This window comes from Micromesistius poutassou (assembly GCF_964030765.1).
Source record: "Micromesistius poutassou genome assembly, chromosome: 15".
In the NCBI taxonomy this organism is placed as follows: domain Eukaryota; kingdom Metazoa; phylum Chordata; class Actinopteri; order Gadiformes; family Gadidae; genus Micromesistius; species Micromesistius poutassou.
Window position 1 is genome coordinate 7,505,537 of NC_140285.1, and position 13,881 is coordinate 7,519,417.

General features: G+C 45.7%; 1 protein-coding gene across 1 annotated transcript; it reads left to right on the top strand.

Annotated features, from left to right (window-relative positions):
• Nucleotides 1-3,264: 3,264 nt before the first annotated feature.
• LOC311359861 (solute carrier family 2, facilitated glucose transporter member 5-like) lies at nucleotides 3,265-13,485 on the top strand. Its single transcript, XM_084479888.1, has 13 exons — nucleotides 3,265-3,431; nucleotides 6,966-7,021; nucleotides 7,216-7,314; nucleotides 7,401-7,561; nucleotides 7,955-8,079; nucleotides 8,166-8,318; nucleotides 8,768-8,893; nucleotides 9,149-9,336; nucleotides 9,916-10,026; nucleotides 10,228-10,329; nucleotides 10,756-10,831; nucleotides 11,073-11,200; nucleotides 11,930-13,485. The coding sequence occupies exons 2-13, from the start codon at nucleotides 6,977-6,979 to the stop codon at nucleotides 12,152-12,154; spliced, it is 1,539 nt and encodes a 512-aa protein (XP_084336014.1). The 5' UTR covers nucleotides 3,265-3,431; nucleotides 6,966-6,976; the 3' UTR covers nucleotides 12,155-13,485.
• The last annotated feature ends 396 nt before the right edge of the window (nucleotides 13,486-13,881 follow it).

Consider the following 13,881-nt stretch of genomic DNA (forward strand, 5'->3'; position numbering starts at 1 on the left):
GAAGATTATGCGTTGATATGATCTTTCCAAGAGGCAGTAGATAGAGGGTGAAAAGAAGGGGGCCGAGAATGGAACCCTGTGGAACCCCACAAGAGAGGGGGGCACAGGAGGATGAGAGGTCTCCAATCATAACGGAGAAAGACCTGGTTTTGAGGTAAGAGGAAAACCATTTAAGAACTGGACCCTGAATGCCCACGTGATTGGACAGACGGGAGATGAGAATAGAGTGGTCTACTGTATCGAATGCTGCTGTGAGGTCTAGGAGGACTAGTATCATGGGGGTTTTATTGTCAGCTGAAAGGAGGATATCGTTGTGGATTTTAAGTAGAGCCGACTCAGTGCTATGGCGGGATCTAAAACCAGATTGAAATTTTTCGAAGATGGCATTTTTTTCCAGAAAAGATTGTAACTGAATAAAAACAACCTTCTCTAAGACCTTAGATAAAAAAGACAGATGAGAAACGGGCCTAAAATTAGATAAAACTGAGGGATCCAGGTGAGGTTTCTTGAGAAGTGGTCTGACCACGGCATGTTTAAAAAGATCTGGGACAGTACCTGAGCTAAGGCACATGTTGATAAAAACAAGGAGGTAAGGTCCGACAGTATTAAAAACCTCTTTCAGCACCTTAGCGGGAACAATGTCTGAGGGACAGGTGGTTGCCTTTAGCTTTTGCACAATCTCAGAAAGGAGGGAGAGGGAAACAGGCTCAAAATTATTAAGAACAACAGTTGGGTGCACAGAGGCAGAATTCAGCCTATTATCTGCGACATTGGTGTTAGCAGTAATCTTTCCCCTAACAGAAACGATTTTGTCAACAAAGAATTTTAAAAACTCTTCACAAGTTGCTGTTGAAGCATCTAGAGGGCTACTAGTGGATGGATTAATGACAGAGTTTATTGTACTAAATAATACCCTTGGACGATTGCTGCTCGTAGAGATGAGTCTGGACAGATAAAGAGCTTTTGCATCTCTCATAGCTCTCTGAAAAGTAGCTAACTTGTCCCTCCAGATACCCAGCAAAATGGGAGATTTGTGCTTCTTCCATTTCCGTTCTGCCAATCTACAGTCTTGCCTAAGAGCGCGAGTGTAATCATTCAGCCAAGGATCAGCCCTGGACTTTGAGGATTTTATCCTTAGAGGAGCTACAGAGTCAAGAATTGAAGTGCAAGTAGAGTGGAAGGAGGAGATGAAACAGTCAGGTGAGGCAGGATAACACAGGTTGTCTAAGGTAGTGGGATCACTATTTTGAAATGCTGATGCAAAATCACTGGCAGTGGAAGAGGTGATAATGCGGCGACGGCAAGGAGGTAAGACGGGCTTAGTTGCAGGAGATGGTACTCTTAGGTCGAAGAGTATGGGAAGATGGTCAGAGAGGGGAGTGACACTGATCTCTTTGACTGACACCGAGAGACCATAGGTGATTATTAAATCCAATGTATGGCCAAGATTATGTGTTGGTCCGGCCACTAATTGTGTGAGATCAAAAGAATCTAAAAGATCTCTGAAGTCATTTCCCAATTGATTAGCTGAGCAGCAGACATGTATATTAAAATCTCCGCAGATTAGAATTTTGTCAAATTTTGGTAAAAACTCTGCTAAAAACTCAGAAAATTCAGAAATAAAATTCTGGTTTGCCTTAGGGGGACGGTAGATAATGGCACACAGGATGGAGCAGTTATTATCTAGCACAAAAACCTGGAGCTCAAAACTAGAGTAAGTATTTGTTGTGATGAGCCTGCATTTGAATTTATTTTTGAACACAGAGGCTACACCACCACCTCGACCAGTGGCTCGTGGACAGCTGAAAAAAGAGCAGCTGGGAGGGAGGAGCTCAGAGAAGGCACTAACATCACCTGGCTTTTGCCAGGTTTCGGTTAACAGCAAAAAATCCAAAGTGTGAGCAGAAAAAAAGTTTTTCAAAATAAAAGTCTTATTATTAAGAGATCTGATATTGATCAGTGCCATCTTAACAGTCGAGGGAGGGGGAAGTGAGGAGGGGCGTAGTGAACGCAGGAGACATGTATGGGCCCCATGCTGGTGACTTTGAGCAGGACGCCGTCTATGCGAGATGAAGACAGGAATGACGAGTGGAGAATTGCATGGTGTAAAGGCTGTGGTGAGGGCGACAGAACCAACAGTTGAAGTGGTTATAGGCAATGAGTGGAGATGGCTAGAGATTGGGAGAGTCTGTTGACGTGTAGAATCAAGGGGGGGAACGGAGAGGGAGAAGGAGGGGGGAGCTTCTCCCCTGCAAGGGGTGGGGGGGGCTGATTCAGCCGTTATCAGTCATGCATTCAATACCGCGTGCTGGAGGTTGCCAGACAGAACGCAGCTGCCCAACCTGCTTGGATGGATACCATCACGCTGGTAAAAAGAGGGACGGTTCCAGAATAAATTAAAATTGTCAATGTAGTTGATGTCCTGCTCTCTGCAGGCAGCCTGGAGCCAGGAGTTGAGGGACAGGAGTCTGCTAAAACGTTCTGAACCAAGGTTGAGTGTGGGAAGAGGGCCACTGATGAAAACTGTTTTACCACACGTTTTCAAAAACTCAAATAGATTGTTGAATCTGGCTTTGAGCACCTCAGATTGCCGGTGGGCAGTGTCATTTGTCCCCACATGGACAATGATGCGGTTAACAGAGGGGGGAGTTGATTGGAGCAGGTCAGGGAGCTTCTCTAATAGTGAATTGACAGTGGCACCAGGTAGACAGTGTGTAGTAGAGTTATGCAGACGGATGTTTCTAGTGATGGAGTCGCCCACAACTATCTTGGTGGGTGGAGAGGGACGGGGGAGAGTTGAGCGGGGGGCCAGGTGACAGGGGGGGGGGTTAGTGTGTTGTGACCTTGTGTGACCAGAGGCTGGGAGCCTGGCAGGGCCTGCCCGGGGTGCAGGAGTGAAGCAGGGTGTGGAGCGGCGGGACCCAGGGGGAGGCTTAGGCACAGTGGGTGGAGGGGGGGGGGCTGACCTGGTGGGGGACCTGAGTTGAGAGGATACAGGCAAAGGAGGAAAGTCTCCCTGACTGAGGATGTCATATCTACTTTCAAGGTGGAAATTAAAAAGAGATGGAAGAGGTGGGGGGGATTTTTTCCTTCCTTTTCCACTGGCCAGGGACCAGTTTTCATGGTGGAGGGGGGTTGAGCTAATCAGGCCCTTCGGTTTGGCCCCAAGCTGTGGCCAAAACTTCTCCAGGACAGGGGGGGGAGGGGGTGCGGAAGCGAGAAGCTCTGGGGTAGAAGGGGGCGGGGCAATATTTGAGGGCACGGTGACATCTGACCCCAAGACTCTGTTTGGGTCCGATTGGGCTGGACCGAAGACAATGGTGTCCAAGAATTTCTCATCTTCCTGGATCTGGTAGAGGCGAGAGATTCTTGCTTCCAGCTCCAGGATCTTTCCGGACAGACGGGTGCAGCTGTCACAGCTGGACGGCGAGGTGAGCGGAGGCATGGATGTGGATGCGATGCACTTTTTAACTTCTCTCTCGATCTCCATTCTTTCCGCTCGACGTCCGTAGCGAGTGGACCAAACACGGCGCTTATGTCGACGGTACCAATGTAAAAGATAAATTTTTGTGAAAGATACAACTTCTGTATCTTTGCGGCTGGGGCTTGTAGCTAGGCGGCGGCTGGGGCTTGTAGCTCGGCGGCGGCTGGGGCTGGGGCTCGTAGCTCGGCGGCTGGGGCTCGTAGCTAGCCTGGGGCTGGGGCTCGTAGCTCGGCGGCTGGGGCTCGTAGCCCCCATCGCCCCAACACAACGCTAACGAAATACGCCAAGCTTAACATCTCCACATTTATTGAAGTAACATCAAGTTACATCATGTTGTATCTAAATTCTAACTCAATAACGTCAAATAACAGCAAGTTCAACAACAAGAGAAAATAAAAGTGCAGCTGTGTCATGACTTGTACCAAGTTCAGAAAAAGAGAAAATAAAAGTGCCACTTTGCAATCTGTTAAAAAAAAAAAAAAAGACGAGCAATGCATTTGGCAAGACAGGTGAGCAATTGAACTCATGAGACCTATACCTGCATGAGTGGCTGCAAAGCTGCAAGCTTAAAATGTTCAAATGTAGGCCTATTTCAAAAAAAAAAAAATCATTATTAGTGACACGTCTACAAAATATGCGAGCAGCGCCCCCCCGGCCGAGAAGAGAGCTGGAGTGTCAGCGGACACGCTATGGGACGGGGAGGACTCCAGTGACGAGGCTCAGCATCGGGACGAAGCTGCTGCTCGGTTACAACACCTAAAGACGACTCTGTCGGTGTGTGATCGCGGTGGCGAGAAGCACGGTCGTTCGTTTCCCAATATCGCTCAGATTGACAGATTTATCCTCGCCACCCCTGCTCAGTGCATCCCGCGCAGCAAGAGAGCGAGACTTCTCCGGTGCTGGATCTGATATTCAGGTCGGATGTGGTTTTAAGTTGTGCGGGTATAAGGACGGGTGCGGGTTTGCAACATGAGAGCCGTGCAGGACTGCTCTGCTCACCTCTCTCTCCGTCCCGCTCTGCCTCTGGCTCACACACGCTCCCCCCCCCAGCCTCCGCTCTTCCGCTCGCGTCACTTTTTAAAATCCCCTTCAGAGCGAAACATGTATTTGCCACATCTTGCTCCGACTGTTTTTGACTGACTAATTTTAAAATGTTTAGCCACCCTGGCCTACAGGCAGGTTAACGAGCACAGCGACGCGGCGCCCCCGATGTAGAATGACGAGTTGGAGCGCGGCGACAGCACTTATTTTATAGCATGTATATATCTTATAGCGACATTCTGCTTGAAAATACGAGATATGACTTGTGGTCCATATCGCCCAGCCCTACTGTCAAGCTTTCACTCCTACCATAAGAAATGTGGAGTTTTCAGTGAAATTTCCTCCCGTTTGTCGCGCCCCACCTGTCACGTCTCTGTTCCCCACCAGTGGGGCGCGCCCCACACTTTGAGAACCGCTGGTTTAAAGACACAGAATTTAACATTTATTAACAGTTGTGAAACTTTTCAATTTTTTCCTGCCCCTACTGCAGACAAATAGTGAGATTGGACTGTTGGGGCATATATTTGATCATATTTACTAAAAATTAACCAAATTGAGCCTTGATATACTAGTTATAACAATACTGTGCCATATCGATGAGTTGTAGCTCAGGTGACCTTTTGCTTATCTCATTGGAAATGTAACATAAATCCTGGCACTGGCACTTAAAAAAATGGCTAGTACATCTGTTTTCAACCTTGGGGGTTTATTACATAGAATTTGATTATAGTGCTGCAATGAGTGTCCTGTGAGGATCAATCCATTGTATTGGTCCTGAGAGTTGGCTGACATTGGTGTCCCTCCCTCACCCTGAAATACTGAAGGATGCTTGCTGATTAGACACTGGGCCAGTTGCCCACCTCGTTCATTAATTAACTTAAGATGTGGAAGGCCACACTGCAATGAGCTAACCATTCACTTGCTATGGAAATGCAAAGGCTTTGTTTACAACATGATAATCTATAGTCTTGATTGTTCTTGGAACTAACACAAAAACACATTAATCCCACAAAGCCCGGCAGCATCCCACTCATGACTCCGGCGATCAAAATAGAATGTGCACCACACGCACAATGGCTCCTTATGCTAGGAGGACAACAAGAGCAAGAAGACGTTGTGTTGCGTCTTGGCGTAGTGTGTGTCTAAGATGGGGAGCTTCATATGCTTCCATGTCTACATGCCAGATAGCAACTTCAAAAAGGAAACTGCATTCTGAAGGAAGAGAAAGAAGAATGTAAATAGCTTGACGACAGATCAATCGCAACTGGCTTTGCACCCGGAGTGAATTTAAAGCTTCACCCCTGGACCTATGGCTCCATCTTCTGGAATAAAATGAAGTCTGCTGCCCTTTCTCTCTGCTGCAGGCTTGCACAAGGAGCTGGGGAGTTGTGCGTGGTGCTGTAATGGTCTGTCCGCGGCTGAATTATGGAGACATTGAGCAAGATATTGATGAGAAATCCCATTAGGGGTGTGGATCCGTAGAAATACTGCTACTTCCAGTATTGAAAAAAGGGGATGAAACATAATATCTGTAATATAAAATATCAATGAAACAATTTGAGGCCTACTCTCATTTCAATGACAATATCCCTTTTATGTTGGTTACCTGTTACATTTAATTCTGTGTATCTATTTCAAGGTTAAAAAGGCTATTGCGTGGATTTTAGAACAAGAACATTTTACTTAATTTTACAAATCTGTATACAAATAATAGCAATGATATTGATAATTTCATGTTTGACCATGCTATACTGGAGCTTGGTTATTTTATCCTCCAAACCAGCATAATTTTAATCAGTACATAACCAAATCCTTTATAATCCACAATAACATAAATTTATTTAAACACACAACATGACAAGAGCATTACAGATACAGTATTAAAAAACAAAACCAACAGAGGGAGCTCATTCTAGTGGAAGTTTCCCTGCTCTATAACACACTTTTCAATCAAATAAATGCTTCATTGCTTCATCTCAAATTTCTATGAGCAAACAGTTAGCCCTGACCAGGTGTTTGTGGCCTCTAATTCCTGTATCGTATGTGTATTTATAAAAAAAGAAAATCTTACGTATTGAGCCCAAGAAGTCAGAACCATAAATACACACTCATGACTTTATCGAGAGATAACATCTTACAATAACAAACTTCTTCACCTTCACCTGGGTTTGAAACTCTGAATACAAGGGTTGACCACAGGCAAAATGATCACTGCAGCTTAACAAACTATAGTTATTTCATATCAGGTATGAAGTACAGGAGAAACATTTGTGTTTCTTCAACAAGTGAAAGGAGGATTATACTACATTTAATCAGCAATAGGTGACATGATAATTACAAAGCCAGTAAACCCTGATAGCAATGCCCTCTGAGCCCCAGTCCAAAGGTCAGTACACAGCCAGGCAACTATCAGCTCCTCTAACAACAAATCCACACACAGACCCGACAGCCATGACAGACCAGCAGTACCAGGGGAATCCATCCAAGAGAAAAGGGGTGAGTACTGAACCTTTTTCACACCCCCTCTCCCCACTGATGTTTTGATGTCATATTAAAGAAGTGAGTATGATTTTGTCAGTTCATATAACTACTAGTCTAGGGTAAAATAATATGACATTCTGTGGAGACAAGCTTTGAGGTTCCTAGCTGGGATGAGTGAATTTAATCATTTTCCTGATATCCACTGACAGAGATTGACTGCAGTCCTCGTCTTGGCAACGCTCATTTCTGCATTTGGTTCCTCCTTCCAATACGGGTACAATGTGGCCGTGGTCAACTCCCCTTCACTGGTAAACTAAAACACCCCATCAGGCCATCTACAACACAGTGGTCTATAGGGGACCTCACTGTCCTGATCTTCTGGTTCTCTGTGCAGTTCATGAAGGCCTTCTATAACTCCACCTATATGGAGCGCTATGGCACACCAATGGAAGAAGAGGTGCTGACTCGGCTGTGGTCCCTCTCTGTCTCCATGTACCCTCTGGGGGGCTTGCTAGGCTCTCTCATGGTGGCCCCCCTGGTCAACAAACTGGGGAGGTAACACACAAGGCGGGCGATTTGGGTTTTATTAGGATGGACTTCTCTGGTGATTAAACCATGATGTTCACCCACAAAACCATGATGCATTGCTTTATCCAGATCCGTAGCCATCTGTGACCTAAACATTAGGAATAATAAGCTCATTTAATTTTAGAACTGCATGACCAAAATGACATCCAACACAACCACAACATACAACACACAGGCATACACACACCCACACAGACACACACATGCACAGACACACACAAATGAGAATAATCATCAGAAAACTTCAATAAAGTGGAGAAGTAATTTACATCTAATCTTCTATATCAGTCTTTTTACTATATATTGTGTATTGCTTGGTGAGACATTGATGTGAGACCGACGTCTGTGATCACCTGACAGGAAAGGCACCCTCCTCTTCAACAACATCTTCTCCATCATCCCTGCCGTGATGATGGGGGTCAGCGAGACCGTCCGCTCCTATGAGATCATCATCGTGGCCAGGGTTCTGGTTGGCATATGTGCCGGTCAGAGAAACACTAATAGTCCTTATTGAAGTGTTTCTAATAGACAAAGTGTTTCCTTGTGTCTGATGGTCCTGCCCCATCGCCAGGTCTGTCATCTAATGTGGTGCCCATGTACTTGGGGGAGATCTCCCCAAAGAACCTGCGGGGGGCCATCGGCATCGTGCCCCAGCTGTTCATCACCATTGGGATCCTCAGTGCCCAGGTGCTGGGCATCAGGAACATCCTAGGGAACAGCACAGGTCTGGACCCATATATATATATATATATATACTGTATACATCCTTAAAGTGCTGAGTCACATTATGCAGCACCATTACGTTGATATTGGTGATTCAGCATTGGCGGGCTTGTTGTTTTTTCCTCCATGCATACAATCTTTTAATGGCTGATTTGTTGAGTGATTGGTTGAATGCTGATGTAATGTCTGACTGAATAAACTGACTGACTCTCTGTCAGTCAGTTTACTGTCTTTCTGTTTGTCTGTCTGCTTGTCTGACTGCCAATGTGTCTGTCTGCCCATTTGTCTGTCTGTCTGTCTGTCTCTCTGTCTACACGTCTGTCTGTCTGGCTGTCCGTCTGCCCTTCTGTCTGCCTGTCTGTCTTTCTGTCTGTCTACACGTCTGTCTGTCTGTCTGCCCGTCTGTCTGTCTGTCTGTCTGCCTTCCCATCTGTCTGCCCTCTCCCCCAGGCTGGCCTCTGATGCTAGGGCTGACGGGTATCCCTGCCCTGGTGGAGCTGCTGCTGCTGCCGCTGTTCCCAGAGAGCCCCAGGTACCTGCTCATCCAGAGAGCGGACGACACCACCGCAAAGAAAGGTAAAGGAGCGGGACAGCCTCTCAGTCAGGTCCTATCTTAAGACAAGATCAAATGTGCACCATACAGCTGATTAAATGATGGGATAACATAAACACCTGAATAGACAAACATCTATTTAAAGGAAAGGTTGGCAGACTATGAGGTATGGTATTAAGACTGCCGTGGGGTATAGCTCAGACTGGTTTGAATTGAATACTCTTAAAACCCTATTGTTTTGAACCCTGTCTTAATGTATTCTTCCTCCCCCCCCCCAGCACTGCAGCGGCTGCGGGGCTGGGAGGAGGTGGACGAGGAGCTGTCCGAGATGCGTCTGGAGAACCAATCGGAGAGGGCGGAGGGCCAGCTGTCAGTGGTCAGCCTGCTGTCCCAGGCCTCCCTCCGCTGGCAGCTCACCTCCATCATCGTCATCAACATGGGCCAGCAGCTCTCGGGGGTCAACGCGGTGAGACTCCCCAGGCCCCCTCCTGGACGCTCTCAGTGTGAAAGGACTGGTTCATTTTTGATGAAATACTCGCATGTGTTTTGTGTCTAGCGAACCTCAGATAGATGCTTGCCTGCAGGGCTTTAGATGTTGTTGTTGAGGAACAACACAGAAAGGCAAGAAACAGAGCTGTCCTGTCAGCACCCCGGCCATTCATTCCACCATCATCATTTTTCCCGGAAACAGCCGTGTTAAGCAGAAACCAGGAAGGGAAGGTCTTACAGTTTCTCACTTAAAGCTTCCTCAGTGTTGTGTAACATGAACTTATACAGACTAATTAATCATACGATTCTGCTTACCAAAGCAACAGGGCAACTTACATAATATACAGTTGAGTCTAGCCTCCACCATTCAGCAGACAATAGACTGAACAATTATTTGGGGGGTTTTAGTGAAAAAAGCCTTGCACCTGAAGTTAATTAAATTGTGTTATTTCAGTCACAGCTAGTCAGGGAGTTATACACGTGTTAATTGATGTATTTGAATGCTGCTGCAAGCCTACACATGCCTATGTTTACAAGTAATATTAATTGCTCCTAGATCTACTACTATGCAGACAGCATCTATGCCTCAGCAGGGGTCCAGGAGAACCACATCCAGTTTGTTACCGTGGGAACAGGAGCTGTCAACGTCGTTATGACCATTGCGGCTGTAAGTGGTCTGACTTAAACATATTCAACTGATTTTCTAAGTGTACTCGACTAATTCCTAACTTTATATGTTGATCTTTAGCCTTGTTTTTCAGTTTTTAATGAGCTTTAATATTGGTTGTTTCAAAGTCAACCACTGCACTGGGGGACTTGTTGGAGTTATTATTAAAAAATATATTTTTAATGGATATTATGATCCAAGGTGTTCATTGTAGAGGCCGCAGGTCGCCGGCTTCTTCTGCTGATCGGGTTTGGAATCTGCTGTGCGGCGTGTGTTTTACTCACCATAGCCCTCACATTTCAGGTAAGGTTTGGTTTAAGTTACCCAATCTAGGGTCAAAACTTTACGCTGATGCCATCTACAGGCTACCATAAACAATTCTCATTTAGTGAGATATTTTACAGGGCCCATAGGCCATTGGTGCGTTCCCATTCTTATCTTGCTGTATAATTGTATAATATTATAATTAGAGCACATATCGAAAAGCCACAGTGTTTCTATAGAAATTGTGCATTTTCAAGCCATTTTTTTACCCCCTGTCGCAAAATAAACAAATGTGGTTCTCTGGTGGCTCATGCACGGCTTATTCATTAGCTATGCATATACAGGAAGGAGCGTCTTCTTGTCTACATGCCCTAAATGGTATGGTTTCCTTAATGTTTGCAATCCTTTGAAACCCCCATAGTTAACACAACTCCTGGGCTGTTTTGTTGCCATGTGTCTTCACAGGAGAGCTTATCCTGGATGCCCTATCTCAGCATAGCCTGTATCATCATCTACGTCATTGGCCACGCCATAGGCCCCAGTGAGTGACCCTGTGACCCTGTGGTTGTTTACGCACACACTCATCAAACCATGGCGCCCCATTAGCCCTGAGTGTTGTTTGGATATGTGTTGACGTATACTAATGCACATTTAAAAGGCCTGACAAATGATCATTTTCCTCAATTAGTGAGCCCTTGCTTCTCGTAGACTACGGTGATCTGTACCAGACACGGTTCTGGGAGGTTAGACCCTGTCTGACCGCATCTTCCATGCGTATCAAGGTCCCATTCCCAACGTGGTGACCACGGAGATGTTCAGGCAGTCGTCCAGGCCGGCTGCCTTCATGGTGGCGGGATCGGTCCACTGGTTGAGCAACTTCACTGTGGGGCTGGTCTTCCCCTTCCTAGCGGTAAGTCCTACAAGCTCTAAAAGGCCTCTCTGATGAGTAGTCCCTTCAAATATTCTCAATAACACGATCATGATGATGATGATGATCATCATCATCATCATCATAATAATCCTGAACCATATCATTGCTATAATCATCAATAAGGCCATTTTCAGGAAATGCTTTGAATGGATGTCTATGATGATCATCATCATCATCATCATTGTCATCATCGTCATCATAATAATCCTGAACCATATCATTGCTATAATCGTCAATAAGTTTTCAGGAAATGCTTTGAATGGATGTCTATGTTTTGTTTATACTTTCTTTGGCTCACCAAAGTAAACACACATTTTCTTTTCATGTTTACTTCCTCCTTGTTGAAGCTCCATTTACCATCTTAAAAGTCAAACAGGATGGAGAAGGCAATGTTTTCGCCAAGTTCTCATCCCTATGAGGTATAAAAACGTACATTCAGTCCAAAACCCTTTCGGTTTGGCAAGTGCAAAATGTCACAATGACTTGTGACTTAAGATTACATTCGTGTTGTATTGAATCTAGTAAATTCCCCCCAAACCCCCCAGGAACCAGAAACAGATCAGGGTTACGTGGCCCAGCCGTGTATGGTGATGGGTCTTCGGGCCTTCATCACAGCAGTAGGACACGGTGCATGTCGTTGCCGCATATCATCAAGGGTTCGGTTCCCTCTTCCCTCTTCCAATAACAACCTTGTTCCTTGTTCTCCAGAGAGGCCTGGGCCCGTACAGCTTCATCATCTTCTCCGGCATTTGCCTGGCCACGCTCATCTACATATGGATGGTTGTGCAGGAGACCAAGAACAAGACCTTCCTAGAGATCAGCCAGATGTTCGCCAAGAAGAACAAAGTGGAGATCAAGCAGGCCTACGGCGACGAACCACTGAAGGGCAGCGAAGTGGGACCAGAGGATGTACCAAAGGACACTGCTTTTTAGAGGAAACTGAGAGCATTCAGGAGGGAGAGGAGGGAGGAAGTCTCCCCTGCTGTGCAAATGTCTGAGTCGACTGGAGCCGGTTAGAATTTACCTTTTTTTTATTACATCAAACAAACACCAAGGCTTCTGTGTGTCTCCGGTCCAAAACATTAAAGACCCTGACGTGTGTCCCGATAGGACTCACTGTTTTTGATGCACCTAGCCTCCCCCGATTCGATCATGGAAAGGACGCAGAACTACGTGGTCAAGAAAATGTTACCTACATATGCATGTATACCTTGAATGTCTATGTATGCCATATATATCTTTTTAAGTATGCTTTATTATGTTTTATATGTATGCCATATGTATCTTATTGTGCATGCTTTATTATATCTTATATGTGGAGATCTATCAGAATGCAAGAACATATGGGGGGACTTTGATTGTATGAAAGGCCCACTGTGAGGAGCACTAAAAGGGTGCTTCTCTGTAGGCCCCATGACACGACCACCATATGCTAACTGTGACACACGCACAAGGAGGATCGTAAAGAAGAACACACACACATTGTAAACCCTTGATGGCTGTTACTTTAGCATGCTTGTTCTGAACTAGACATGAGTGCGAAATGTGATAACCAGAAATGTGTAACAAAGAGACATTTGTGAAATGCAGATTGTAAGATGACACCAGGCCCCCACCTTTAGAGAATAGGAGCCGAGGAGGGTCTCTTATGGTATAGAAAGTTTTAAGATTTGGAGTTCTTTACAGTCTGTTGAAGCAGTTCGTTGCTAGCAGTCGCTTGGTGTTGATTGCTGGGGGTAGAGCTGTGTGATCATCTCTCTCTGCCTATTCTGATCTCTTTTTCTCACCCTGTACTAACCAACTTAGCAAATAGCGTTTTTATCCTCTTATTTTATTTCTAAAAAGAAAAGAGAAAAAAGGAATCCCGAAAGGGCAGCTTCCACCTAGAAAAGGAATCCCGAAAGGGCCGCTTCCACCTCTGGAACCTCTGGAACAAAAAAGAGAAAAGGAATCCCGAAAGGGCAGCTTCCACGTCAAGTAAAGGAATCCCGAACGGGCAGATTCCACCACTGATGATCCATCCTTAAATTAGGCCAGTTTTTAATTGTTTATCTTGCGCTAACCCTTTCGCCATCACCATCTACATCTTTTCTATCTATCTATCTATCTATCTCTCTCTCACTCTCTCCCTTTAGTTTAGGAAACAGTGCCTTATATCAAAGTTCTAGTTAGGACCGAGCACTTCGTATATTTGTAAAAGTTAATTTTGTATTATTGGACCTAAAAATAAATCTACCTGACTACATTTGTAGTAGGCGAGTTTATCCCTTTTTGCGAGTCCCTTACCTGTCGACTCATCAAGCCGGCAGAAGCAGACCGACCGACACCTCACGGTAAGTGGCGCACATTACGAGCGGTGATTGGTGATTGTGACTGATGCGGGGCAACGCTAAGTAATAAGGTTTTTTTTTTTGTTTGTGGTTATTTTCTGTGGCTCGACGTCGAGGGGCAGAGGCCGTAGAATTAACTAGAGCGATAGGAGCATTTGCGATCGGGGCTTAACCAAGTGACCTGGGTCGGACCCAAATAGAGCTGAGCCGAGCACACACCCTCCGTGAGACGACGGGATCACGGTTGGGGGGGGAGAGACGCGAGGGTTTCGACTTAGGTTAGTCCCGGGGGTCTTCCGACACCTACGGCGGCGTGTCTTCCGCGGAGGC

Bases quoted from the DNA above. Each gene is read 5' to 3' on its own strand.
- LOC311359861 (XM_084479888.1), top strand. From the start codon at position 6,977: ATGACAGACCAGCAGTACCAGGGGAATCCATCCAAGAGAAAAGGG. The intron at 8,080-8,165 runs GTCAGAGAAACA...CCCCATCGCCAG, and splicing joins TCTGGTTGGCATATGTGCCG to GTCTGTCATCTAATGTGGTG. The intron at 8,894-9,148 runs GTAAAGGAGCGG...CCCCCCCCCCAG, and splicing joins CGACACCACCGCAAAGAAAG to CACTGCAGCGGCTGCGGGGC.